This window comes from Xenopus laevis, chromosome 6L (genome assembly GCF_017654675.1).
Source record: "Xenopus laevis strain J_2021 chromosome 6L, Xenopus_laevis_v10.1, whole genome shotgun sequence".
Taxonomy (NCBI): domain Eukaryota; kingdom Metazoa; phylum Chordata; class Amphibia; order Anura; family Pipidae; genus Xenopus; species Xenopus laevis.
This window is the reverse complement of record NC_054381.1, coordinates 139,504,163-139,531,578: the sequence shown is the minus strand read 5'-3', so window position 1 is coordinate 139,531,578 and position 27,416 is coordinate 139,504,163. Positions and strand designations below refer to the sequence as shown.

The 27,416-nt window shown below is 40.7% G+C and overlaps 1 protein-coding gene across 3 annotated transcripts; it reads left to right on the top strand.

The window, feature by feature from the left end:
• The first annotated feature begins 4 nt into the window (after nucleotides 1-4).
• pop1.L (POP1 homolog, ribonuclease P/MRP subunit L homeolog) lies at nucleotides 5-26,937 on the top strand. Of its 3 annotated transcripts, none has more exons than XM_018268156.2 (16): nucleotides 5-158; nucleotides 5,878-6,015; nucleotides 8,124-8,255; nucleotides 9,722-9,897; nucleotides 11,404-11,652; nucleotides 14,298-14,385; nucleotides 17,387-17,574; nucleotides 17,783-18,036; nucleotides 19,865-19,958; nucleotides 20,499-20,607; nucleotides 21,085-21,204; nucleotides 21,998-22,113; nucleotides 22,695-22,886; nucleotides 23,408-23,562; nucleotides 25,043-25,351; nucleotides 25,681-26,937. In XM_018268156.2, the coding sequence occupies exons 2-16, from the start codon at nucleotides 5,880-5,882 to the stop codon at nucleotides 26,330-26,332; spliced, it is 2,970 nt and encodes a 989-aa protein (XP_018123645.1). In that variant the 5' UTR covers nucleotides 5-158; nucleotides 5,878-5,879; the 3' UTR covers nucleotides 26,333-26,937. The 3 variants fall into 3 exon arrangements, with proteins under 3 accessions (XP_018123645.1, XP_041422492.1, XP_041422491.1); XM_041566557.1 differs by lacking the exon at nucleotides 5-158 and adding an exon at nucleotides 3,851-3,996; XM_041566558.1 differs by lacking the exon at nucleotides 21,085-21,204.
• The last annotated feature ends 479 nt before the right edge of the window (nucleotides 26,938-27,416 follow it).

Here is a 27,416-nt window from a genome sequence, read left to right as displayed (position 1 = left end):
CGCCCCCAAAATGTACGTATCGGATTTACCAATCAGAGTAAGGCTATCGTACTCTAGACAGAGGCTTGGCACGCAGTGCGTTTCCGCCCGCGTGTAATGCCCAGGAACAGTCGCAGATTTGGAATACATTTGCTGTACTGGCGCCCTACTTCATTCAGGTATCGTGTGCATGTCTCTCTCCCTAGTTATCGTGTTGTTGTAAGCCGGTACAAACCCGGATACTTACACCGGTAATCGTAATAATGTCCTATTCCTAAATGTAACTGCAGCTAACACGTGATGTTTCAACTTGTAGTTGTAGACCTTCAGCTGTATATTCCGGTGTGTCGATTGCTGTAGTCATGGAGCTTTTCTTCATCTACTGCAGTGATTTCAGGGTGGCACTTGTGGCTCCCCAAAAAAAGGGCCACACACTAGATGATAATGATTACATGGCGTTTTTCTGCCATTGTGACAGCGTTAATTATTTTCTAATTATTTGAACCCTCACAAACAAGCGTTACATCTATGCAGGAGGCAGACACAGCTGGGCACCTAGTGAGAGAGTTGTTATTAAGTCTATAACAGTGGCTGTGGGACCTTTTCACATTAAAGGGGTTGTTCACCTTTGAGTTAAATTTTAGTATGATACAGTGAGTGATATTCTGAGACAATTTGCTGTTGGTTTACATTTCAAATTATTTGTCGTTTTTCAGTTATTTAGCTTTTTATTCAGCATCTTAAAAGTTAGCGGTTTCAGCAATCTGGTTGCTAGGGTCCAATTTACCCTAGCAACCATGCACTGATTTGAATAAGAGACTGGAATATGTCTAGGAGAGGCCTGAATAGATAGATGACTAAATAAAAAATAAAGTAGCAGTAACAATAAATTTGTAGCTTTACAAAGCATTTGTTTTAGATGGGGTCAGTGAAAACTGGAAAGAATGAGAAGAATAAGGCAAACAATTAAAACTGTAAAGAATAAATCTGAAAAGCTGCTTAGAATTGGCCATTCTATAACCAGTTTAATTTATAGGTGATGCATCTCTTTAAAGGAGAACTAATGTGTATCTAAAGAAGTAGCTAGAAATGTTTTACATTATGTTTTGATTCTGTACCAGCCCAAGGCAACCACAGCCCTTTAGCAGTAAAGACCTGTGTCTCCATAGATGCCCCAGTAGCTCCCCATCTTATTTTCTCCTGATTCACTGCACATGTGCTCTGCCACTTACTGAGCTTAGGGACCCACTCACAATATACAGTACACATAGAATATAAATGTCACAATATAAGGCTGATTAATAATAAATACAGATAATTTCTACATGGCAGCACATAAACCAGTAAAATTAGCATCAGAATTAATACTCAACCATTTCTGTGTATAGTTCAATCAGTTTTCATTAGGGATGCACCGAATCCACTATTTTGGATTTGACAGAACTCCGAATACTTTGTGAAAGATTCGGCCAAATAACGTATCGAATCCGAACCCTAATTTGCACATGCCGTTCATGGCCGGAAAAGGAAAAAGAGAGGAAAATAAACCCTTAATAAAAAATAAAAAAACCCTACCCTACATAGACCCCATCCTCCTCCCCCCAGCCTAGCTGCCCCCCGGGCAAAAGCCCCTAACTCTTTACTTACACCTCCGTGCAGATTCTGTCCAGCGGAGTTCACGGCAGCCATCTTCTCTTTGGTAACCTTCGGAATGAGACCGGCGAAGCGGTGAATGCGTAGTAATTAGTTGGATAAATATTTTGTTATGCGACAACTGCGCATTCGCCTAATCTCACGGAAAATTGCCAAAGCGCTGGTCTTGTTCCGAAGATTACCGAAGTGGCTGAAGATGGCACCTGTGAATTCCGCTGGACAGAATCTGCATGGAGGGGTAAGTAAAGAGTTAGGGGCATTTGCCCAGGGGGCAGCTAGGCTGAGGGGCAGTAGGCTGGGGGGGGTAAGTTTTTTATTAAGGGTTTGTTTGTCCTTTAAGGATTCAGGTTTGGTTCTGCCAGCCACGAGGATTCGACCGAATCCTGATGAAAAAGGCTGAATCCTGACCGAATACCGAATCCTGGTTTCGGATCCCTATTTTCCATCTGGACTTTGTGATCGTCTGTCTCTGCAGATTCTGGAAAAATTCTGTGTGTGTGATTGACCTTTGCCTTGATTGTATCAACGTTAATCACCCTTATTGGAAACGGGGCCACTCCAGTGTGTGTGTCAGGACATTGGTCAACCCAGAGTACTCAGTCTCCACTCTCACAACTTATGTCTTCACTGCAAACTGCACTGGACAGCTAATTGATAATTATGTACGCTTTGCATAGAATTATGTACCTTAAAAGGTCACAGTAACTTAATTTTCTAGGTTTTGGTTTAGGAAATAATAGGAAAGAGACTAAAAACTGTTGTTTTATAGGTTGTTTTTTTTTAAAGTAGTTCCTATTATTTCTTATGTCCAAGAGCTTGGAAGCATCTTACAAAGGGGCATGTTTACCAAAATGTGACCACAGCAAAACTTCCTATGTATTCCTATGGGATTTTTAAAAAGCGTATTTATCAAATGGTGAACTGTAACTTTCACCTATTTATCAGTACACTTCTGAAAAATCAACAAACACAAGGACGATGCGGCTAATGGCGGAGCTCACCCGTGGTACGCCGGCTCCTGCTGAGTCGCAGCTCTCGCGATACTTCTGGCTCCTTCTAGCCGGCTTAACACATACTCCAATGGTATCGCTACGGAGCGCCGATCAAAGCAGTCACGGAGTCAGGCGTTTCAATATCAAATTATTGGCTTTATTAAGCGCATTAAAAGTACAGTGGAGGGGGATTACAACTAACGCGTTTCGTGTCAGCAAGCCTGACACTTCATCAGAGTAATTAGTGCATACCTGTGTAGGTGCTTAAATAGTGACACCTATGCATATCATTAATGAATTAAAGGGAAAAAGAAGTGTTCTCACAAAATAATATACAAATATTCAAAATTATACATATAAAATAAAACACATGACTATCTGTATCAAAATAACAGTCAATTTTTTCAATTTTTCAAAGAAATATCCTAGTGAAAATATGTGTTGTGTACATTGATTACTTAATTCGATAACCTCATATATATAAATAAAATATTAAATAAATAATCAATAGTCTAATTAATTTTATAAAAAAGGGGTATCCTTTAGTGAGTAATTCATTAACCATAATAATTTAGTTTAAAAGTGTATAAGTGATAGAATGATGTGCTTTCATTAGTGAGCATAAGGGGGGGGGAATGTATTTTCATTCATTTATATGGTTTTGCGTTTCCAATCATGTTTAAAATTGCACATCCATATAACACCAAAAAACCTAATTAGGGTATCACTATATTTATCATAAACTTTTTTTAAAAGAAAGCATTTCCTTTATCTCTATTTATTACTTAAATTTATTACTTAGATTTCCACCCACTTGTTAGAACAATATAATAATATAGTAGATAGGGAACTTTTATTTATGGCCAAATATTGTCTATCTTAAAATATTATTTGCTAAAAACCTGTATTGGAAACACTGGCGCTGCTCCGTACAAACATAAATAAATTATTCAAAATAATCTGAAACTAGTCAGAAATTATATTGCATTTAATAAGGTAAATTCTATTAATATATCTTTAATTAAACATATAAAATTAAAGTAAATTATATTAACTGATAAAAATCAGAATATATATAATGCAGTCTATCCAATAAAGGTTTTTATCTCACACTCTCTGTTCAGCCCATATGGTGTAACTGTATCCAATAGGGTCATCCATTTGACTTCCTTCTTAGACAACAATGTATCTATATCGCCTTAGATTAGATGGAACGGAACACAAAAAAGAAAAAGAAAACAGCAAAAGAAGAAAGAGAGGCACGCGGGGAGGAACAAGAAAGTGGAGGAAAGATTACAAGATCGAAGAAAGGAAAGGCCAAGAACAACATAAAGAACAACCGACAATAGAAGAAAAAGAGACTGAGGATTTGGTAATTGAAGCAGTTAAACTGGGGAAGAGAAAAGGCGATATAGATACATTGTTATCTAAGAAGGAAGTCAAATGGATGACCCTATTGGATACAGTTACACCATATGGGCTGAACAGAGAGTGTGAGATAAAAACCTTTATTGGATAGACTGCATTATATATATTCCGATTTTTATCAGTTAATATAATTTACTTTAATTTTATATGTTTAATTAAAGATATATTAATAGAATTTACCTTATTAAATGCAATATAATTTCTGACTAGTTTCAGATTATTTTGAATAATTTATTTGTTTGTACGGAGCAGCGCCAGTGTTTCCAATACAGGTTTTTAGCAAATAATATTTTAAGATAGACTATATTTGGCCATAAATAAAAGTTCCCTATCTATTATATTATTATATTGTTCTAACAAGTGGGTGGAAATCTAAGTAATAAATTTAAGTAATAAATAGAGATAAAGGAAATGCTTTCTTTTAAAAAAAGTTTATGATAAATATAGTGATACCCTAATTAGGTTTTTTGGTGTTATATGGATGTGCAATTTTAAACATGATTGGAAACGCAAAACCATATAAATGAATGAAAATACATTCCCCCCCCTTATGCTCACTAATGAAAGCACATCATTCTATCACTTATACACTTTTAAACTAAATTATTATGGTTAATGAATTACTCACTAAAGGATACCCCTTTTTTATAAAATTAATTAGACTATTAATTATTTATTTAATATTTTATTTATATATGAGGTTATCGAATTAAGTAATCAATGTACACAACACATATTTTCACTAGGATATTTCTTTGAAAAATTGAAAAAATTGACTGTTATTTTGATACAGATAGTCATGTGTTTTATTTTATATGTATAATTTTGAATATTTGTATATTATTTTGTGAGAACACTTCTTTTTCCCTTTAATTCATTAATGATATGCATAGGTGTCACTATTTAAGCACCTACACAGGTATGCACTAATTACTCTGATGAAGTGTCAGGCTTGCTGACACGAAACGCGTTAGTTGTAATCCCCCTCCACTGTACTTTTAATGCGCTTAATAAAGCCAATAATTTGATATTGAAACGCCTGACTCCGTGACTGCTTTGATCGGCGCTCCGTAGCGATACCATTGGAGTATGTGTTAAACTTCTGAAAAATCCCCTAGGTGCAAATAGAAAGTGGGCGATTTTTTTTTCTGTAAACTCTAATCTCGTGTTTTGGTAAACCTGGCCCTATGTAAATTGCTGCAAAACTCTTGGACATAAGTGATAATAGGGAAGGGACTTAAAACTATTTTTAATCCTTTTTTTTTTTTTGTTTACTTTAATTATTCAGGGTACAGCATAACAACCTTTCACTTATGTGCAATGTTCAGTCAGCATAAGATTATATTCAGAAACAATAAAGAGCATTGTCTTCTAAATGTGAATGTATAATAGTATTATTCTAATATGCTGCAACAGTGTTTTCATCTCTTGTCTTCACAATCTGGTAGGGGGAGACTGGGGAGCAAAGATATAGACAAGGGGTTGGTCAGCAAAGTAAAGGGGGGCCACATGGGACATAACTGTTCAGTGAGCTTGCAATTGATCCTTGGCATGCTTGCATGCAAGTTAAAACCCATGTGCCCCCCCTCTAGCCACTGATTGGTTACTGCCTGGTAACCAGAGAGCTGCAAAGAAGGAAATTGAGTTCTGGCTATTATATTAGACATCCAGTCACTCCAGCCTTTATACATTACATTTCTGTTCCATTAAAGCAATTGTGACATGCCCTGTCTATACAACCAGATATTCCAAACTTTCATGTTGCCCCTCAATAAAGTTGTGTGCGCATTTCCATTCTTAAAACTGTTTTTGTTTGTTTTCTTAGAAATGTCGAATGCAAAAGAGAAGAAATATGCAAAAAGGATGCGGAACCAGCCATCTAATGTAAGCCTGGACATAGGCACCGAACAGGGTGATAGGCCTCGTTACAGTGGAGGGCGTGGAAGCTTTCAGCCACACAGAGGTAAGTGCACATGACACCACATGAGACACTGAAGCTGTCCATAGATGCAAAGTTTGATCGTTCAAATCCTCGAACGATCGGACTTCCCCATCTCCCGACCTGCCACTAACCATTCCGATCAAATAAAGTTGCAAAAGAACAGATCAGCCGATGTTCTGCCCCTGACAGCAATCGTACGAAAGTTATGTCCGACAAAAGCTGGTCTCCCACTGAAAATCGTACGATCGGCAATACATGCAGAGAAATTATTGGCAGCCGACAAATCTTTTAACCTGTCCCATCGACCAAACGACCGGTCTCCGTGGGACGAAAAATGTCGGGACTCTCCACACACGGTCCAAAAATTGGATAGGATCTTTGCGTCTATGGCCAGCTTCAGAGGCAGATTTATTAAGGGTCGAATAGTAAATTCAAATTTTTGAATTGTATTTTCGGTCAAAAAATTTGAATTGGGAATAATTCAAAACTCAATTCAAATTCGAGATTTATCACACCTTGACCCTGGGAACAATTCAAATTCAGCTATTCACCATCTAAAACCTGAGCTCATGTAGAAGTCAATGGCAGATGTCCAGTGACCCATTTGAAGATGTCGATAGCCTTCCTGACAATCAAGTTTCTTTCTGAGAAAAAACTCAATTCAAGTTTTCGAGTCGGTAATATTCGAGTTTTAGACGTTCAATTTTTTTTCTTAAATAAACTCCCATTCGATTTTCAAGTATATTAGAATTTATTAGAGTAAAAAAAATTTACATGAATTCGAAATTCACCTTTGATAAATGGGCCTCTATGACCTGTGAAAACTGGTAACTCTTGTACAGTTGCGGGAAAAAAATTTTTTTTCTCAAAACGTATGTTGATGTGCTTCTCCAGCAGAATTCTGCACTCAAACCCCCTTTTTTAACCTAGAGTACCAAGTAGACACTAGGATAGCACCCAAGTAGAGAGCACTTTTAGCAAAACAAATGAATCCTTCAGCAATGGTGTTGTGTAGCTGCTATCTGTTTAGCTAGGGAGCATGACTTGGGTCATATTGAAGAGAAAAGATTTTCACTGGCACACAGGATTTTTAGCTGCAGGGCAAGCCCTTGCAATTTTTTAATGCAGTGCAGGTGCAACGTTTCAGGGCCACGCCCCTTTGTCAAGCATATTGAAGTACAATGAGAAGGGGAGAAATAATAGCTGTCTCAAGGCAGTTCCATCCTGAAGTGCTGGCTCTTTCTCAAAGCTCAGTATGCATATGGCTGCCTCCACACCTATATTACAGCTAAAAAATTACATTTGTTGGTTCAAGAATACAATTTTAAATGGTAGAGTGAATTATTATGTAAACAGTGTAACTTGGAAATAAAAAGTAAACAATAAAAATCATGACAGAATCCTTTTAAAGGAGAAGGAAAGGTAAAAACTATGTAAGCCTTATCAGAAAGGTCCATCTAAATATACCAGTAAACCCACAAAGTAATGCTGCTCTGAGTCCCCTGTCAAAAGAAACACCACATTTCTTTACTTCAATTGTGTACACATGGGCTTCTGTATCAGACTTCCTCTCTTCAGCTTAAACCTCATTGCCCTGGGCAAGAGCCTGCTCAGTTTGTTCCTCCCCCTCCCCTCCCTTCTCTACTGTAATCTGAGCAGGGAGAGACTCAGGCAGGAAGTGATGTCACACCACATTAATACTGCAACTCCTAGCCATCAACAAACAGAGAGCTTCTAGAGCTTTTTACTCAGGTATGGTAAAACATTCTACAGAATAAATATAGCATTCTAGCTTGCACTATTGCAGCTAATCTATTGGCAATAAAATACCTCTGTAGCTTTCCTTCTCCTTTAAGGTAGAAATGTGGGGACAAGGGGGTGTGCAAAAGCTCTCCCCTGAGCGAGTTGCATTTCACAACACAGAGCTTCTTGTCATTCAAGCCATCATAGAGTAAAGAGAGGAGGCCAGCATGGGCACCACAGTGATACAAGTCTAAGGATGTTGGAATGCATATCTATAGTCAAGAATAGGTGATTGTTAGCGTCCAGTTTATTTTAACAAGTATTTATTTGTGTTCCTGCTTAATGCATTAATTGAAATCACGTGTCCTTCATTTTTCTTGAGTTAGAGAGCCACCCTGGCCCCTCTGGACAGCATCCGCGACACTCTTATCAATCACCTGGGTCTCATTTCCATGGTAGAGGTGGTCAAGGAAGGGGAGGACCCAGTGAAGTGCCTCTTGTCCCTAAATACATAACAGGTATGTTTTTATTTTCTTATTTCTAAAGGAGGGGCGTATCATCAGTGCATGGCTTCAGCTGTTTCTTCCTGGCAATAGAATTAATTGGCTGCAGTTTTAGCAGGTGAGAGCTGGTACTGCGTGTGACAAAATGGTCTTTCAATCACATTTAATGTTTCGGTAACATTAAAAATTATTGGAAAAACTTTTATAGTTTCATTTTATGTATATTTTCAGATATAGATTCAAGGCCATTTTATGGTGGGGCCTGGGGAAAAGTGGACTTTTCACTGCCATTAACCTTTCAGTTGGGAGTTATTCTTCAACAACATCAGAAGGGCCAGTGTTTGGGCCACAGTTATATCTTTCCTTTCTGGTTTATTGTCACCAACATTTACATGCATTGGTATGTGCTACCCCCCGCAGCAATCCTGCATCTGACTTAGTCTTTTTGTGCTTGGTGGTGCCAAAAGTAAGGTACCCCAAGTGATTTGCTTAGCTGTAACCTCTGGCCTGTGCTCCTATCAAGAGAAAACTTCACTGGTCCGGGGGTTCTTCCAGCGATCACCACTGAGTGATCCACTTCCTGCTTCTTCTTTGTTCACGTGCCTGTTCATGGGCAGTGGAGTAAAAAGCTGAACTTTAAACTTTAACGAAAAGGCTGACTATTTCAGTCTACTACTCATGCTACTCATTTAGCCTATGATTAAGGGATACAATCCCGAAACGTGTTAGGCGGTATACAGCAGCCTTTTCCTAATAAATCTATCCAGAAGTCCCATCTGTCTGCGGAGTTTTTGGTACTCATGCGCCTGCCCCGGGAAATTTGAAAAATTAAGAAGATGATCGCGCTGTTGTGCTCGCCGGCAGAACCCCCGGGTAGGTCCGGTTTATGTTAAGAGCACCAGCCAGGGATGTCATGTGAGTAAATATAACCAATCGGGAGTGCCTAACTTTTGGCACCCCCAAGGTAAAATGACTCCTTCTTCTTTAAATGGCTCACGTTAAGATATTTGTGTTGAAAAGGGGAAGTTCAATTTATAATGAACCATTGTATAAAATTGGTATTTGTTTTCTTGTATGTGTAACTGTTAACCTTTTTCCAATGTGTGTGTGTTTTATTTATCTTTTAAATTTGATGCCTAGCAATAGGCAATTTTCTGTAGGTTTCATGATGACTTAAATAATATAATCTATATAAACAACAATTTACGGCTTTGGTTCACTGGTACCTTCCTTGCTGCAATATTGGCAGTCCATTTTGACATTTCTAGACCATTTCTATTTTTTTTCTATGGCCTAGTTGCTAGGGACCCAGCAACCAGCTTACAGTAGAATTTCCAAGATACAGAACACATGAAAAACTGTAAAGACCATTTGTAAATTGTGATAAATTATCATTGACCTTTTTCAAGTAATTTTTAAAATCCCCTTTAGGGAAATGTCTGTGAAATCTCGACCGTTCTAATCTGGCTTTGTAATTACAGCAACCATGTTTGCTCAGGCGAGGGCTGCAGAGATCAACGCAATGGTTAAGGCTGTTTCCCAGAAGTCTTCCAACACCTTGGTTTTTCAGTCGCTACCCAGACATATGCGCAGACGAGCTATGGGTCATGATATAAAGCGCTTACCCAGAAGGCTCAGGGAGATTGCAAAGAAGGAGGTGAATATGTAAAACTTGTACCTTGCATGCTGCCCTAAATATACGAATGTGTGTAATGAATTCTACAGTATTTGAATTTGATTTAATCCATTGAAGTCTCTTTCATATATGCAATACAAGGTACCTTCCATATAAAGTGCCACATAAAAGGTTACTGGTTAAATTAAGGAATGTTGGCCTGGAACATAGTATTTGTACCTGGATAGAGAACTGGCTAAAAGACTACAAAGAGTGGTGGTAAATGGAACATTTTCTATTTGGACCAGTGTTGTTAGTGGAGAACCGCAGGGCTCTATACTAGGTCCCCTGCTTTTCAACTTGTTTATTAATGACCTGGAGGAGGACTTAGAAAGTACAGTTTCTATTTTTGCAGATAATACTAAATTGTGCAGAACTATAGGTTCCATGCAGGATGCTGCCACTTTGCAGAGTGATTTGTCTGAGTTTGGAAACTGGGCAGCAAACTGGAAAATGAGGTTCAATGTTGATAAATGCAAGGTTATGCACTTTGGCAAAAATAATATAAATGCAAGTTATACACTAAATGGCAGTGTGTTGGGAGTTTCCGTAAAGGAGAAGGATCTTGGGTTTTTTGTAGATAACAAGTTGTCTAATTCTCGGCAGTGTCATTCTGTGGCTACTAAAGCAAATAAAGTTCTGTCTTGCATAAAAAAGGGCATTAACTCAAGGGATGAAAACATAATTATGCCTCTTTATAGGTCCCTGGTAAGGCCTCATCTGGAGTATGCAGTGCAGTTTTGGACTCCAGTCCTTAAGAGGGATATAAATGAGCTGGAGAGAGTGCAGAGACTAAGTGCAACTAAACTGGTTAGAGGGAGGGAAGACTTAAATTATGAGGGTAGACTGTCAAGGTTGGGGTTGTTTTCTCTGGAAAAAAGGCGCTTGCGAGGGGACATGATTACACTTTACAAGTACATTAGAGGACATTATAGACAAATAGCAGGGGACCTTTTTACCCATAAAGTGGATCACTGTACCAGAGGCCACCCCCTCAGACTAGAAGAAAAGAACTTTCATTTGAAGCAACGTAGGGGGTTCTTCACAGTGAGGTTGTGGAATGCACTGCCGGGTGATGTTGTGATGACTGATTCAGTTAATGACTTTAAGAATGGCTTGGTTGATTTCTTGGAAAGACATAATATCAAAGGCTATTGTGATACTAAGCTCTATAGTTAGTATAGATATGGGTATATAGAATTTATGTTAAAGTATAGAGGGGTGTGTGTATGGATGCTGGGTTTTCATTTGGAGGGGTTGAACTTGATGGTATTTGTCTTTTTTTCAATCTGGTTTAACTATGTAACTATGTAAAGGAAGTTATTGTCTTTGTTTTTGAGTTTTACTGCCAGCTGCAAAAATGAATGGTAAACCGTTTGCTGTGCCTTTAGCCCTTTTTTTTTGCTAGACCAATAATTGAATTTAATTAGGTTTCGATTATACTTTTTATGGGCTTGCAGACTGATAGAAAATGAACTCTAATTTCAGATAGAAAAATCTGCGCACCTCAAAAAAGCAGTGTCCAAGAACAAGTGCCGTAAAGCTCGGAGGCGTCATGGCAATCTTCAGCTAGAGTTCAACCGCAGGCAGAGAAAGAACATTTGGTTGGAAACGCATGTTTGGCATGCAAAGCGCTTTCACATGGTGAAGAAGTGTGGATACTGCCTGGGACATAGGCCTACAATGAAGAGTTACAGGGCTTGCTACCGAGCTATGAACAGTCACTGCCTTCTGCAGGTAAGACAAGGGGGGAATTCTGTGTAGAGCTTTTCTCCCAATGCTTTCTAACTATCAAGGCAGCCATCTTTGGTTAAATTGAACACCCTGGTGTCCCAGCATCTGTGGCTTGGGTTACAACGAGCTGACATTGGTGTGTCCTTGCATTTATGTCCTTTCCAAAGATCCCAGCAGCTTTAGTTAACTCTATTGGTCACTTGCCAATTTCTGTTTGCGAAGATATCTATTCTACTTAAAGGAAAACAATACCCCCAAAATGAATACTTGAGCAACAGATTATATCAAATTAAGTGGCATATTAAAGAATCTTATCAAACTGGAATATGTATTTAAAGGGGAACTCCACACAAACATTACTTAAGCTTTTTGGAAAGTTAACATAATTTCAAGAAACTTTGCAATATACATCAATTAAAATTTGCAGACTTTTCATGATTTCAAATGGTTTGGAAGAATTCCCTTATCCTCGCCCCTGCTCTCTTGCTGATCTGTCTGACTACTTTGCTGAGCTGGCTGACTACTGTTACTTTGTATCAATAGCCAGCTGTCGTCAGCCTGTATCCTCTGAACCCCAGAATTCCCTGCACACGTGATTTCAATAAGGAACGGAACATCACAGTGCAATGCATTGTGGGTTTATGTAGTTCCTGCATGCTGTCTGTAAGCTCTGGAGTAGTTGTTACAATTTGTAACATCAGTGTTTAGTCCCTCCTTCCCTGTCAGGATTTTAAATGATGCAGAAAGAGAAGAACTGTTAAACAGCTGGATTTCAGCATAGAAAATGGCATTGTTTAATACTTTTTGAAGAAACCGGTAACACTGATGGGTATATTAGGGGTTTCTGTGTTATGTATTCCTCTTTATCAAATTTTCGTTTGGAAGCCTGAGTTCCCCTTTAAGTAAATATTGCTATTTTACATCTTTTGGCTTGAACCACCATTTTGCAATGGTTTGTGTGCTGCCTCAGAGATTACCAGACCAGAAATACTACAACTCTTAAAGGGAATCTGTCGTCATTTTAAACTTTTTTTTTTTTTTGCATTTTTATAAAAACAACACATCCATAAACACTGTCTGGCAAATAAAATGTTAATCCACAAATCCATGCATAAGTTATTTTAGTTTGTATTTTCTCATGGGGGCTTCCATTTCTGCTCATTACACATTCATCCTGTGCTGCTCTAACAGCAGGCACAGCATTACCTGTGTGCTTGGAGGCAGCCACTCTGTAATGAAAAGCCAAGTCGCACCACGACATGAGAATCCAGCTGTACACTCCCCCTCCCCTCTCTGCCCATGCCTGTGATGTTTGGAGGAGAGAGGTCACATGGTTGCAGGGAACCAATTACTTTCACTTTCCTACGTTCTGCACTAGCAGCCCCTCCTCCCACAGACACTATCAAAGCTCCTGCTGTTCTGTAAGTTTGATCTCTGCATTCCTTTGGAGGGGGGAGCTTTCTCTCCTTGCTGCCTTCCTAGTTAGTTTTACTGGTTACTAGATGAGGTAAAGGAGCTGTGAGTTCCCTCTGTATCCACCTCACACACACTGCGCTCCTTTCCTGCCTGCAATACTTCTTTTTTCATTAACTACTTACTGCCTCCTTTCTCCTGAGCTATTTTAACCCTTCCTAGACTTCCTCCTAAGTTTCCCTAGTTTTCAAGTATGTCTTCCTTATTTTATCCTTTTTTTCTTTTCCCTGTCATCAGTCCTGGGAGTGTACTCCTGTGTTTCTGCCATTCATTTTTGTGTAAACAAATATAATAAACTATCTATATAAAATATTTTTTCCAGTGCCCAAAATGAATTGTGTGTGTATATATATATATATATTTATTTTTTTAAACGTCAGTGGGGACAGTGATCACAGGATCTTATTTCAGTCCTTCTGAAGTGGTGTCAGTGAGATCTTATCTTGATTCCTGCCTATTGTTCAATTGACAGGCTCAGCAGACAAGGCTCTATTTACATTACAGCAGCTTGTAGGAGGGAGGGGGAATGACATCACTCCAACTTGCAGTGCAGCAGTAAAGTGTGACTGAAGTTTATCAGAGCACAAGTCACATGACCTGAGGGCAGCTGGGAAATGTCAAAATGTCTAGCCCCATAGCAAATTTTAAAATTAGATATAAAAAAATCCATTTCTTGTTTTGAAAAACGGATTTCGATGCAGGATTCTGCTGTAGTAGCACTATTAACTGATACATTTTGTAAAAAAAAATTTTTTCCACGACAGTATCCCTTTAACTGTAACAGGAAGACGTGTGGAAGCAAAAGACAGAACTCTGTCTTTTAATTCGCTCATGTGACCTAATAAGTATAGTTTGTTTGGTATGTTTGTGTGCACTGTGAACCATACGATCCCAAGAGGCTGCCATTATTTTTTTTTACTAAAAAAGTATAATGTAATGAAAATGGTTTATTTACATGAAGCAGGGTTTTTCATATGAGATGTTTTATGCAGTATCTTTTTATAAAGACCTGCATTGTGTGCGGGGTATAGTTTTCTTTTAAAAAGTAGAACTATCCCTTTTATATAAATTGTCTGCCAGCATTGTGAATTAACAAGCTTAACTTGTATATCACTAAACCAAACTGTTTACATATAATTTTTTGTTTCTATAACCGGTTTTTGTTTTATTTGTAGGATTTGTCTTATTACTGTTGCCTGGAATTGATGGGTGAAGAAGCTGTTCTGCTGAATGCTTTGTCAAGACTCACAAGCACAGAGACTGGTAACACTTAATTAAGTCCTTTATTTAATTACTGAACATATGTTATTTGAGATGTATTTGGTGAGCAAGCAGTAGTGACTTCATGGAATACTGTGAGTTTTGGTTGTACGCATGAAGCACGATAAAGTATCACGTTTATTTTAAGTGTATGCAGTAGCATAACTATCTTTAAAGTGGTGGTTCAACTTTCAAGTTATTTTTTTAGTATGAAATGGTGCCTATAGTAGCAGTGGTGGTACTAGCCACTGGGAAGGGACTGTGGCTGTGGGTTTGCAGGTATAGTAGGGAGAGATGGTGCCTATAGTAACAGTGGGATAATATTCTCTGGGAAGGGAGTGTGGCTGTGGGATAGCAGGTATAGTAGGGAGAGATGGTGCCTATAGTAGCAGTGGGATAATAGTCTCTGGGAAGGGACTGGGACTGTGGTATAGTAGGGAGAGAAGGTGCCTATAATAGTAGTGGAATATTAGTCCCTTGGAAAGGACTGTGGCTGTGCCATAACAGGTATAGTAGGGAGATATGGTGTCTATAGAAGAAGTGGGATAATAGTCTCCGGGAAGGGACTGTGACTGTGGGATAGCAGGTATAGTAGGGAGAGATGGTGCCTATAGTAGCAGTGGGTTAATAGTCTCTGGGAATGGACTGTGACTGTGGGATAGCAGGTATAGTAGGGAGAGATGGTGCCTATAGTAGCAGTGGGATAATAGTCTCTGGGAAGGGACTGGGACTGTGGTATAGTAGGGAGAGAAGGTGCCTATAATAGTAGTGGAATATTAGTCCCTTGGAAAGGACTGTGGCTGTGCCATAACAGGTATAGTAGGGAGATATGGTGTCTATAGAAGAAGTGGGGTAATAGTCTCCGGGAAGGGACTGTGACTGTGGGATAGCAGGTATAGTAGGGAGAGATGGTGCCTATAGTAGCAGTGGGATAATAGTCTCTGGGCATGGACTGTGACTGTGGTATAGTAGGGAGAGAAGGTGCCTATAATAGTAGTGGAATATTAGTCCCTTGGAAAGGACTGTGGCTGTGCCATAACAGGTAAAGTGGGATAATAGTCTCCGGGAAGGGACTGTGACTGTGGGATAGCAGGTATAGTAGGGAGAGATGGTGCCTATAGTAGCAGTGGGTTAATAGTCTCTGGGAATGGACTGTGACTGTGGGATAGCAGGTATAGTAGGGAGAGATGGTGCCTATAGTAGCAGTGGGATAATATTCTCTGGGAAGGGAGTGTGGCTGTGGGATAGCAGGTATAGTAGGGAGAGATGGTGCCTATAGTAGCAGTGGGATAATAGTCTCTGGGAAGGGACTGGGACTGTGGCTGTGGGATAGCAGGAACAGTTGGGAGATATGGTGTCTATAATAACAGTGGTATAATTGTCTCTGGGAAGGGAGTGTGGCTGTGGGATAGCAGGTATAATAGGAAGAGATGGTGCCTATAGTAACAGTGGGATAATAGTCTCTGGGAATGGACTGTGGGATAGCAGGTATAGTAGGGAGAGATGGTGCCTATAGTAGCAGTGGGATAATAGTCTCTGGGAATGGACTGTGACTGTGGGATAGCAGGTATAGTAGGGAGAGATCTTGCCCATAGTAGCAGTGGGTTAATAGTCTCTGGGCATGGACTGTGACTGTGGAATAGTAGGGAGAGACGGTGCCTATAGTAGTAGTGGAATAATAGTCCCTTGGAAAGGACTGTGGCTGTGCCATAGCAGGTATAGTAGGGAGATATGGTGTCTATAGAAGAAGTGGGATAATAGTCTCTGGGAAGGGACTGTGACTGTGGGATAGTAGGGAGAGATGGTGTCTATAGTAGCAGTGGGTTAATAGTCTCTGGGAATGGACTGTGACTGTGGGATAGCAGGTATAGTAGGGAGAGATCTTGCCCATACTAGCAGTGGGTTAATAGTCTCTGGGCATGGACTGTTACTGTGGAATAGTAGGGAGAGACGGTGGCTATAGTAGTAGTGGAATAATAGTCTCTGGGAAGGGAGTGTGTCTGTGGGATAGCAGGTATAGTAGGGAGATATGGTGTCTATAGTAGTAGTGGGATAATAGTTTCTGGGAAGGGACTGTGACTGTGGGATAGTAGGGAGAGATGGTGCCTATAGTAGTAGTGGAATAATAGTTTCTGGGAAAGGGCTGTGGCATAGTAGGCATAGATGGTGCCTATAGTAACAGTGGGATAATAGTCTCTAGGAAGGGAGTGTGACTGTGGGATTGCAGGTATAGTAGGGAGAGATGGTGCCTATAATAGCAGTGGGTTAATAGTCTCTGGGATTGGACTGTGACTCTGGGATAGCATGTATAGTAAGGAGAGATGGTGCCTATACTAGCAGTGGAATTATAGTCTCTGGGAATGGACTGTGACTGTGGGATAGCAGGTACAGTAGGGATATATCGTGCCTATAGTAGTAGTGGGATAATAGTCTCTGGGTAGGCACTGTGGCTGTGGGATAGCAGGTATAGCAGGGAAAGATGGTGCCTATAGTAGCAGTGGAATAATAGTCCCTTGGAAAGGACTGTGGTTGTGCCATAGAAGGTATAGTAGGGAGATATGGTGCCTATAGTAGTAGTGGGATAATAGTCTCTGGGAAGGGAGTGTGACTGTGGGATAGCAGGAATAGTAGGAACAGCTGGTGCCTATAGTAGCAGTTCTATAATAGTCTTTGGGAAGGGACTGTTGCTGTGGGATAGCAGGTATAGTAGGGAGAGATGGTGCCTATAGTAACAGTGGGATAATAGTCTCTGGGAAGGTAGTTTGGCTGTGGGATAGCAGGTATTGTAGGGAGAGCTGGTGCCTATAGTAGTAGTAATGGGATAATAGACTCTTGGAAGGGACTGTGGCTGTGGCGTAGCAGGTGTAGTAGGAAGAGACTGTCTATAGCAGCAGCGGGGAAGGAATTATGACAATGGGATTGCGGGTATAGTAGGGAGAGATGTTCATACACTAATAATGGTGTAATTCCCTTTGAGTAATGACTTTGAAATGACAATTCTCAGGCCCATCTTTTGCTGCTGCCTTCTGTCTCTCTGGAAAACGTCAAGGATCATTGGTCCTTTATAGAGCTGATAAATACCCCAGAGAAGCAATTGGTCCTGTTACATTTGTCTGGAAACCAGCTTGTGTCCCTGTTTCTCCATCTGATAAAAGGCAGTTGTGGATTTGGTGTCACCCTTCACTCAAACAGGTAAGTGACAGTTATAATAATGATCAATAGCCTAAATCCTGTTAAAGAAACAGTAGCAGCTTTAGCTCCTGCAGTACAGACCTGGATTTGGGCTTAGGCCAAATTACTGCTAATTTTTTTTTGTTACCGTGCAGCTTTTTTAATTTGTTAAACCTGAAATGTCTATTACAAAAGTGGAATAAACTTCAAATCCATCCATCTTTGTTAGGACATACTTATAGAATTAAGACAAGTTTGTCAGTGTGAGGAAACGCCTGACAATGCTGTCTGCAAACCAGATCCTGTTCTCACTCCACAACCAGAGAAACCACAAACTGCTCTAACAACTACCACCAAAAAGAGAAAGCGACAAGATAAGGATGGGGAGCAGGCAGTACCTGTGAAAAAAATCATTGGTGATGGGACTAGGGATTCCCTGGATCCTTATTACTGGATATCAAAGCAGACAGCCATCAGAATAAGGTACCGTATATACTCGAGTATAAGCCGAGTTTTTCAGCCCCCAAAATATGCTGAAAAACTCTACCTCGGCTTATACTCGGGTCAAGCGCAAAAACAGTCGCCGGCGCCTAAGAATAGTCGCCGCACCCAAGAATAGTCGCCGCGCCTAAGAATAGTCGCTGGCATCCAAGAATAGTCGCCAGCGTCCAAGAATAGTCTCCAAGAATATTCGGCGGCGTCCAAGAATGGTCGCCGGCATCCAAAAACGAGACGCCGGCACCTCCAATGGGAGCAGAAACCCTCAATTTTTTGATTGAAACTTACCAGAAGCTGCTGCATTTCTCACCCTCGGCTTATACTCGAGTCAATAAGCTTTCCCAGTTTTTGGAGGTCAAATTAGGTACCTCGGCTTATACTCGGGACGGCTTATACTCGAGTATATACGGTATGTATGAAACCTGTTGCACATGCTTATTGTACATTTCTCGTCTGAATTGTTAGGCAGTGGCACAAGCAGAATTATTGACCTGTGCATTACTGGTGATTTGTCAGTTCATCAACCAAAACACTTTTTATGAAAACAATAAAGGAAATCAGTGATTTATGATAATTTGGTGTCTGATCAATCAAGATACAGTGTATGTATGTCCCTAAACAGGTGGGTTTTTTGGGATTGTTTAGAAGGAAGGGGAGAGTCTGAAGCTTGAGGCAGAGAATTCCAGAGACAGGCAGAAGTCTTACAATTGGGAGTGGATGATGTGATGGTTGATCAGATCGTAGGTTGTATGAAGGGGTGTACTTTGACATCAGAGCTGAGATATAGGGAGAGGCTTCATTGTCTAAAGGTGGCCATAGATGCATTGATAATATTGCACGAAACAAATTTTCATACGATATTCGGTGAGTGTATGATGGGTAAACAAGCCGACTAATATCGGCAGAAGACTTTATTGGTCGGCTCGTTGATCGGGCTGGCTGGAAAATGTTGCCGTTGAAGGCAACTGAACATCGGCCATTGTTAGTGCTGAATCATCCGATACAGGTAGAATTCTATTGTTTCTACCTGAATATGATCAGCTCTACATGTGTATATTGAAACAAAAGATCTTTTCCAGTAAGGTCCATCCACCTTAAGTTAATTCCTAGACAGTGGGGCTTATTTATCAACACTGGGCAAATTTGCCCATGGGCTGTTACCTATAGCAACCAATCGGTGATTAGCTTTTTAAAGCCAGCTGCAAGTAGGACAATGAATGCAGCAATCTCATTGGTTGCCGTGAGTTACAGCACAAGGGCAATTTTGCCCAGTGTTGATAAATGACCCCCAGTGTCTCTTGTGTGGTCGATTCAAATGTGTTGTTATTGGCTTTGAGTGAATGGTGTTTTAAAGAAATTCCATTGCAGGTGGCACTGTGATGTCCTAGAGAAGGTAGCAGAAAGGCAGCCTATAACTTGGGAAAGGGCAGAATGAGAGCGTATCATCAGCATATAAGTGGTATTGAAATGATGAGCAGAGGCTTGAGTATCTCCAAAAGAAAGAGGGAATGAGGTAGAGTTAGAGAAAGGCAGTATGAGTATGGAATAATGAGACGATCACTGGTTACATTGGTGAATGCAATTTCTAATAAGGTTGTTGGGTGGAAGCCAGAATGCAGAGAATCAAGAGTGCAGGTGAGCGTGAGATGCTGGACCTGGTGGTTGTAAACAAGCGATAACAGAAGTAGGGAAACTGGACGACAGCAAATCAGACCTTTTATATTAATTGCAGCAGAGTCAATACACAATGCATGAGGTGTATTTGAGTTTATCCTATTCCTTACATAACATCCACTTTCTTCTCTCCCCCTAGTGACTTGACAATGGAATTTGTCCGCTATCGACTAATTGGCCCTCTCTCTCACTGTGTGCTAACTGAAGCTTTGCGTGCTGCTCCTCTTCATAAGGCAAGTTTATAATTTCTTATTATTCATTTGTTTTGTATGTGACTGGGTTTCTAGCTGTTTTTAAAGGGGAACACCTCCACAACATGGCAGGTGAAATGATGGTACTTTGATCATCTTCGTACCATGTAGGTTGTAAGAGTCTTTGTACAGCAGAGGAATTGAATTAGAGGGGATGCTGACTCATTGCACCTCCTTGTTCTAACTCTACAGCTTTAGGCCCATGGCACAGGGTGCACAACATTTTTCAGCCAGTGAAGTACCAGAACCCAGCAGTGAAGCCAATCCCAAGGCACATATGGCAGTGACAAATGGTTTCCATTAAAGCAAAGAAGAGGCTTCATACTTGAGTTTATTTTTCAGCTCGTGGAGAATATGCCTTTGAACATATTGTCACTTACAGAGGCTGTAAAATTATCCTATCTTGTTAAATTAACCTTCACCTTTCAGTTTCCCTCATATGACTACTTTTGCACCAATGGTGAATTGTCTATGCAGGGGGCCTGTATATTAATCAAGTCTAATGTGCTGCCTTATTCCTAGGAAATGGAAGGTGATGCAGGACCTCACAGCTGGTGGGCAGATTACTGTAGTAACCCTGAGAATCTTAGACTTCATACCCTCCAGGAATCCATGCTTCAGCTCCTGCAAGGTACCCTCTCAGATTTCTAGTACAGCTTGCTGAAATTAGCAATAAAAAATGTAGTTTTCTGCTTACTCCATAACTACTGGCCGGTATGGTTGATCCCAATGTTATTAATAGGGAAAAATTATAAATATATATATATATATATATAGGAAGGCTGGTATTTTTTTCCAGAAAAGGTGGCAACCCTATGCATAATGCTGTTTGGTTTTGCTGTTACTCTGCAAATAAATGCAGTAGAAATTGATTTAGCCTCTGTCTTTATATACAAGGAACTTTTAGCTTGGAGAACTAGATGTTATAACATAGGTATACTCCAATTGCCCTTTAACCTCCCTCCATGTGTCTTTGTTAATAAACACACATTAGATATGTCAATTTATGTATGTCATTAGCACTTATAGCTGCTGGCATAAATTTTGGGTTCATCTTATGTGGGTAAATCTTATACATGTGCTGAATCCACCTCCCCCATATATTTAGCTGTAGGATCTCCAGCAGAATTAGCCCCTGGTACCATATTGGGACTCACAGTGGGAGATCCAAGACTAAATTTGCCAAAGCAGAAGACTAAAGCTGTACCAAACTTAGAAAAGTATGAAGGTGAGTAACATAATATGTATTGGAGTATGTGTCGGAATAAGTGGGAATCGTGCTGTTTCTGCTGCTGGCCCTGTGCTCATTGGGAGCCTCTGTCTTGCCATACAGATGTCCCAGGTTCGAATCCTGGCAAGGTCAACATGAAACAGTATTGCTGTTGTGGTGCCTGGAAGAGTTGCTTATGTAAAAAAAAACCTAGTCCCACTTGCTATAAGAAAAGGTGTGTGTTTTATTCTATGTAGTGCACAAAATGTCCTAAATATATTGATAATGGGTTGAATTCAGAGGACCTCTTATATTTGTTTATATTTATTCTATGTAGTTCAGCATTACACTAAATTCCACACTATGAACCATTGCACTATGCATACTTGTTTTTGCGGAGAGTTGCTTATGTCACATAACCAACCGATGGTTTGCTCCATACTCCCTTTTTAAGTCTATGGCTAAAACCTTAGCATTAAAAAGCCTTTATTATTTCATGGCTTTGACCAAGCGTACAGCATCAAGCCATGAACCAATAAAGGCTTTTAAATCCACTATAAGGTGCCGTTCTTTGCAATACTATGTGTTCAGTGGATTGTGGCCATAATAGAACTTGCACCTATCTCCTTGAGGAATGTTGTACTGACTTGAGTGATTGGTGCGATTAAGCATACCTGAAAGATATATGTTCAGTTTTTTGTTATTGCTGGCCAAATTTAAAATGCCCCATTATCACATGGATGTCACTGCAGTTTATTGTGGTTTGGGGGCATATTATCACTAGTCTGTTGGTTTTCCTTTGCTTCTGCAGACCGAGACCAAGTGAAATCCATAAGACTGAATGGTTTTCCTCTGGAGTGTGCTCAAAGCCTTATATGGACTTCTGACATATGCTCGAAAGTTACTGAGAAAAAAGTTCCAGAACAGGTAAACACCGTTGCTTTAGCATGCATTATGGCTCCCTATACCCACGCTGCTATAGTTCTAGTTGAAAATAGTGGAGAATATGTAGGGTCAGACTGGTGGGTGCAGGGCCCAGCGGGGCTGCCGCCCCAGGGGCCCCTGTACCCCACAATAGGGCCACCCGCCCTGGGGGAGGGAGATCAGTGCCCTGGGGGAGGGAGATAAGCGGGGTCGCCGTCGGTGGGGTGCGTGTCTGGGCCACCAGCCCAGTCCGACCCTGAGAATATGTCTGGCTAATGCAAAAGTAGCATTGAAGGAAGCCACGGGATCCTTCTCGGACCTCCATGTTCAGGAGCAGGGCATAATAATTCTGATATGTAAATATTTATTAACATTATTCATAATGACTCAGAAGTAGCTGTGGGCAAGTGCTGTAGTTTATGATTCAGGGGCACATTGTAACCTATGGAAAAAGGCATTTGTTTTGAAACTGTCAATTAGTACAGTATTAATATCTTACTCCTGCTGGTATACTATGAGTGTATTTACAAATACATTTCGTCCACTTTCATATCCAATGCCAAATATTCCACCAAATTTTCCAGGAAATAAACCGCATGAGGAGTGAGCTGCTTGTCCCGGGCTCCCGGCTGGAGTTGGGGAATAATGAATCCAAGATCCCTGTCCTGCTGATTCAGCAGCCTGGGAAACGCACTGGAAATGATCGGCCTGGCTGGGGAAGCGGCTGGGACATCTGCCTGCCCAAGGGATGGGGAATGGCTTTCTGGATTCCTTTTGTGAGTAGAACTTTTAATACAAGGCATTCTGCCAAGCATGTGCTGTGTTATACTGAATAAGATGCCCATGTAGTTCTTACTCATAGTTGGCTTCAGTGATACTGGGTTTTAGAATGATGTCTCATACAGATTTTCATGGGAGAGATAAGGCAGAGCTAACAGTTCAGGGACTTTGTTAGATGTTCAAAATGCTCCCATATACCTGTATGTACAGGCACACTTAATACCTTGATTTTCTGGATAAGGCATCTTTGCGTATTGTGGAGCACCCTGCCCCAAGGCTACTAAAAACAAATACAAACCAATAGGATTGTAATTTCATCGACATGGGTATATGATAGTACTGTTCCCATCAAGGACAAGGTACTGTCTGTGTTCCCATATTTCAAAGCTTTCTGGAGAAAGCATTGCCTGCTAATGGCTCCCATACTCCCACATATATAGAGAGAGCTGTGAAAACAGTATTTATTTTATATCTAGAATGAATATATCGCTCTTCTCCCTTCTTGCTGGATTTACAGATCTACAGAGGTGTGCGAGTTGGGGGTTTGCAGCAAGGGCTTCAGCACTCTCAGTATATGGGAATTCCAGATGCTACTGGCGACTTTCCTGACTGCCTGGCTGGGGTTCAGTCTGCGAAGGAGATGGAGGATAGTCTGCTGAATGCCTACAAAAGGTACAACCTCAATAAATTTGCTGCTAAAATCATATCTCATATAGGGACCAATGCCGTGCAACTTTTTCAAGTCTGATGATTAGGGTTGCGATAATGCCGGTTTGGTACGATCTTTGTATTCCTGGTCCACCTCTGTAACATACAGAGCTATAGCCTTTGTTTTAAGTGTATTCCTGGGCGCCACGTGCAGTTAACAAGACAATGATTCTGAAGTGCTTTGTGATAGAAATTAGTGAGCAAATCATTGATATTTTTGAATCAAAGTATAGACAGAACACATTTTAACTGTGTTTCTGTTAATCGAATGTATATGCAGGAGTATACGGCACAATTAAAGACGAAACGGACTCTATTGTGGCCCTTCAGCTGTCACTGAGCAAGTACCTTCAGCCAAGGGTGACTGCATTACTTATTATTCTGTATGAATTGAGGGCTGCCATCTGAAATGTTCTATTAAAGGAACAGTGACACCAAAAAATTAATGACTGCTATAGTTCTTATAAACAAGCTGCTGTGTAGCAATGGTGGAAACTGAAAAAAGACTATATGGCACAGGTTAAATAGTGGATAACAGATAACACCATTATGTTCTACAGAGTTTATCTGCTGTGTAACCTTTTCTCTTTTCTCCTTTGAATGGCTGCCCCTTTTGCTATACAGCAGCTGGCTTGCATGAACTATAGTAGTGTTTCTGAAACAAACACAACGGTTTTACCAGTGCCGGGCAACACTGCATTATATTTTTATTATGTTAAAACGCTATAATAAATGATGACAAGAAAACCTATTCCTCTTGCCATGCAGCTGACATTTTAGTAGCGTAGCCAGGAAATGACTAGCTAAGGCCATGGCCGTTAATTCAAATGTAATGGCAATATACTTGAAAAATGTTTTTGTGGTTTATATTAAAAAAAAATGGCAGATGGAGCAAGAATGGCCTATGGGCTACTGTCATAAACAGTGGCAATAAGTCCAGAAAATTCATTCTAGTGAATTATAATCAGACACAACAGAACTTTACTGTTTGGGGAAAGATTCAAGAACATAGTGTTATCTGGCTACGAGAAGAGTGAAGGAAATACAAATCTATGTTCTGGGAGCATTGACAGTAGAGATGCACCGAATCCATGGTGAAAGATTCGGCCAAATACCGAACCGAAGTCGCGTGATTTCCCTACCCACCCCTAATTGACATATGCAAATTAGGATTCTGTTCAGCCAGGCACACGGATTCGGCCGAATCCGGCTACTGAAAAAGACTAATGCCTGGATTCGGTGCATCCCTAATTGACAGGAACTCGCAGGGCTCACAGGGGGTGGATTTTTTTTTTGCACACTCAAATTGAGAAATCAAATGCCTCACCTGTGAAGGGAAAAGAAAACGGTTGCATTCATAAGTCTCGGTGCTTCCAATAGATACACAGGCATATATTTAATAGTCTAAAGACTTACCTGTTTTTATACCAACTTGTTTTGTTAGGCGTCCACCTGCGAAGAGAGCAAACTTTATCAAGCATGGAGTTCTTGCACCATTCAGGTGTCCCTGGGAGCAACTGACTGCAGAGTGGGAGCAGAGGGCTGGAGGCGTAACAGAAGTCCATGGAGCTGAAAAGGAGGAAGTCGCAACAACAGACATAAGCATGGAAGAACAACATAAGGGGGAAGAGGCACCACAGAGAATTGAAACTGAGACTCTAGAGGACGTAGATATGGGATCTGCTCCCCAAGGCACCACGGGAAGTGAGCAGGATATGGAAAAAGCAGATGGAGCCAGAGTGTGTGTGTTGAGGTAGGTGGGCTTATTTACTTGCACATTATGTATATCAATACTTGTGTGTCCCAAACAATATAGCAGCTCCCATTCCCCTATAAATGCAAATACACCACCTCTTACAATTTTATACTTTGCCTTTTTCTAGTAGCTGTTCTGAGTATTGGCTTGTGATCAATTTAGGGTTGCCACCTTTTCTGAAAAAAATTCCGGCCTTCCTATATATTTATCATTTTTCCTTATTAACAACATTGGGATCAACCATCATTTTTACCGGCCAGGTGGCAACCCTAGATCAGTTACAGGAACCACTTTTCATGTCCATATCTGTTTTCATTGAATCCCAGGAACAAAAGGATTCTGAAGGAGCTTTCTACACTTTGTGGCCTGTGTAATCGGTACGGCCCAAGATATAAACAAACTAGCAGCCCCACTCCACAGGCAACATCTGATATGCTACAGCAGGTTCTGCACAATTTCCCACGCTCTCTAGTGTGGGTCAGGCTGACTATGTTGACTAAGGGTAGCCCAGAGCTCCATGCCATGATCTGTATACCTTCTGAGCAGGACTTCATTCAACTTGCTGCTGATAAATCATTTGCTGGCCCTCAGGAGCCTAAACATGGAGACCCCATCAAGAAGAAAGTATTGAAACATCAAAAGGAAAAGAAGAAGAAAGCAAAAGCTAAACTGGAGAAGGAGGCAGCACAACAAAAGGAAGAGATCTCCCAGGATGATGAGGACGATCAGTTGACCCTTGGTTTGTGGCCTAATCCTCTACCTCCAATCATCAATCACTGCTGTAGAACCCTGCTCGGGTTTGTCACCCACGGGGACTTTTCTATGGCTGCCGGCTGTGGAGAGTCATTAGGGTTTGTCAGCTTAACTGGCCTCATGGACATGCTCTCTGGTCAGCCAGTGAACAGGACCGGGTATGTGTTGCTTAGAAACCCGTCCTCTTTGCAGTACAGGTTTGCAAAAATAATGGTAGATGCATAAACTTTACTTTAACTCACATTTCTGCATGTCAGATACAGTGTCAGTGACAAACATTTACTCTAGATTGGTATCTAGATTATTACAGAGCAGTAATGAAAGATTTCAGTTAAATGGATGCTAGGGTCTCTCGCCCTACAGCTAGGCAGCTGCATCAAAGGAATCCAAAGGCAAGGGATAACTCATTGAGCAGGGACCTTCCAACTGCTGCACCTGAATTCCTGATTTAAAACTCCCAGGGTTGGCAGATATTCAGGTGAGACAAGCATGCAGGTAATAGTTGTCGTTCAGCTTGGGTATAACCCCTGCTATACACCCAGGAGGGGCATTTACTAGGTGTAGTATTTCTATCACCTCTGCCCCACCTGCTTCTGCTCTTCAACATGGGTGACTGCACCCTGCTACTCACATTGTATGTCTCCTTGTAAAGCATGTATACTACTCCAAGCTTTTGATTTGAGGATGTGAATCTCCACAGGGGCCAGCTTTATGAGCAGATGCTTGGTCACACGGGTAACCCATAAGTAACTACTAACCCTGTAATGTAATTTTTTCTCTTACAGGGGACACAGAGCCCAGGTATAACATAATGTACATGCGTTTTTATACACTGCTAATATCAGAAATGTATAATCAGCACCACCTACGGTATAACACTGGACTCTGCTGACCTTTCAGTTCTATGTCAATGTGACAGGAATGATAGAACTGAGCAGGGAAGCATTAACAGATGCTTCCTGCTTCAGTAAATCAAGCTTTTTGCCTTTGTTTCTGGCCCTTGGCCAGTTTGTACAGCAGAGGGTTCTTTTTGTTATATCATAGCAGTTAGCATTGGGGTATCCACTAGGGATGCACCAAATCCACGATTCGGTTCGGGATTCGGCCTTTTTCGGTGGAATCCTTCTGCCTGGCCGAACCGAATCTGAATCCTAATTTGCATGCACTAATTAAGAACTGGGAGGGAAATCGTGTGACTTTTTGTCACAAAACAAGAAAGTAATAAATGTTTGCCCCTTCCCATATGCAAATTCGGTTCGGTATTCAGACAAATATTTCGAGAGGGATTCGGGGGTTCGGCCCAACCCAA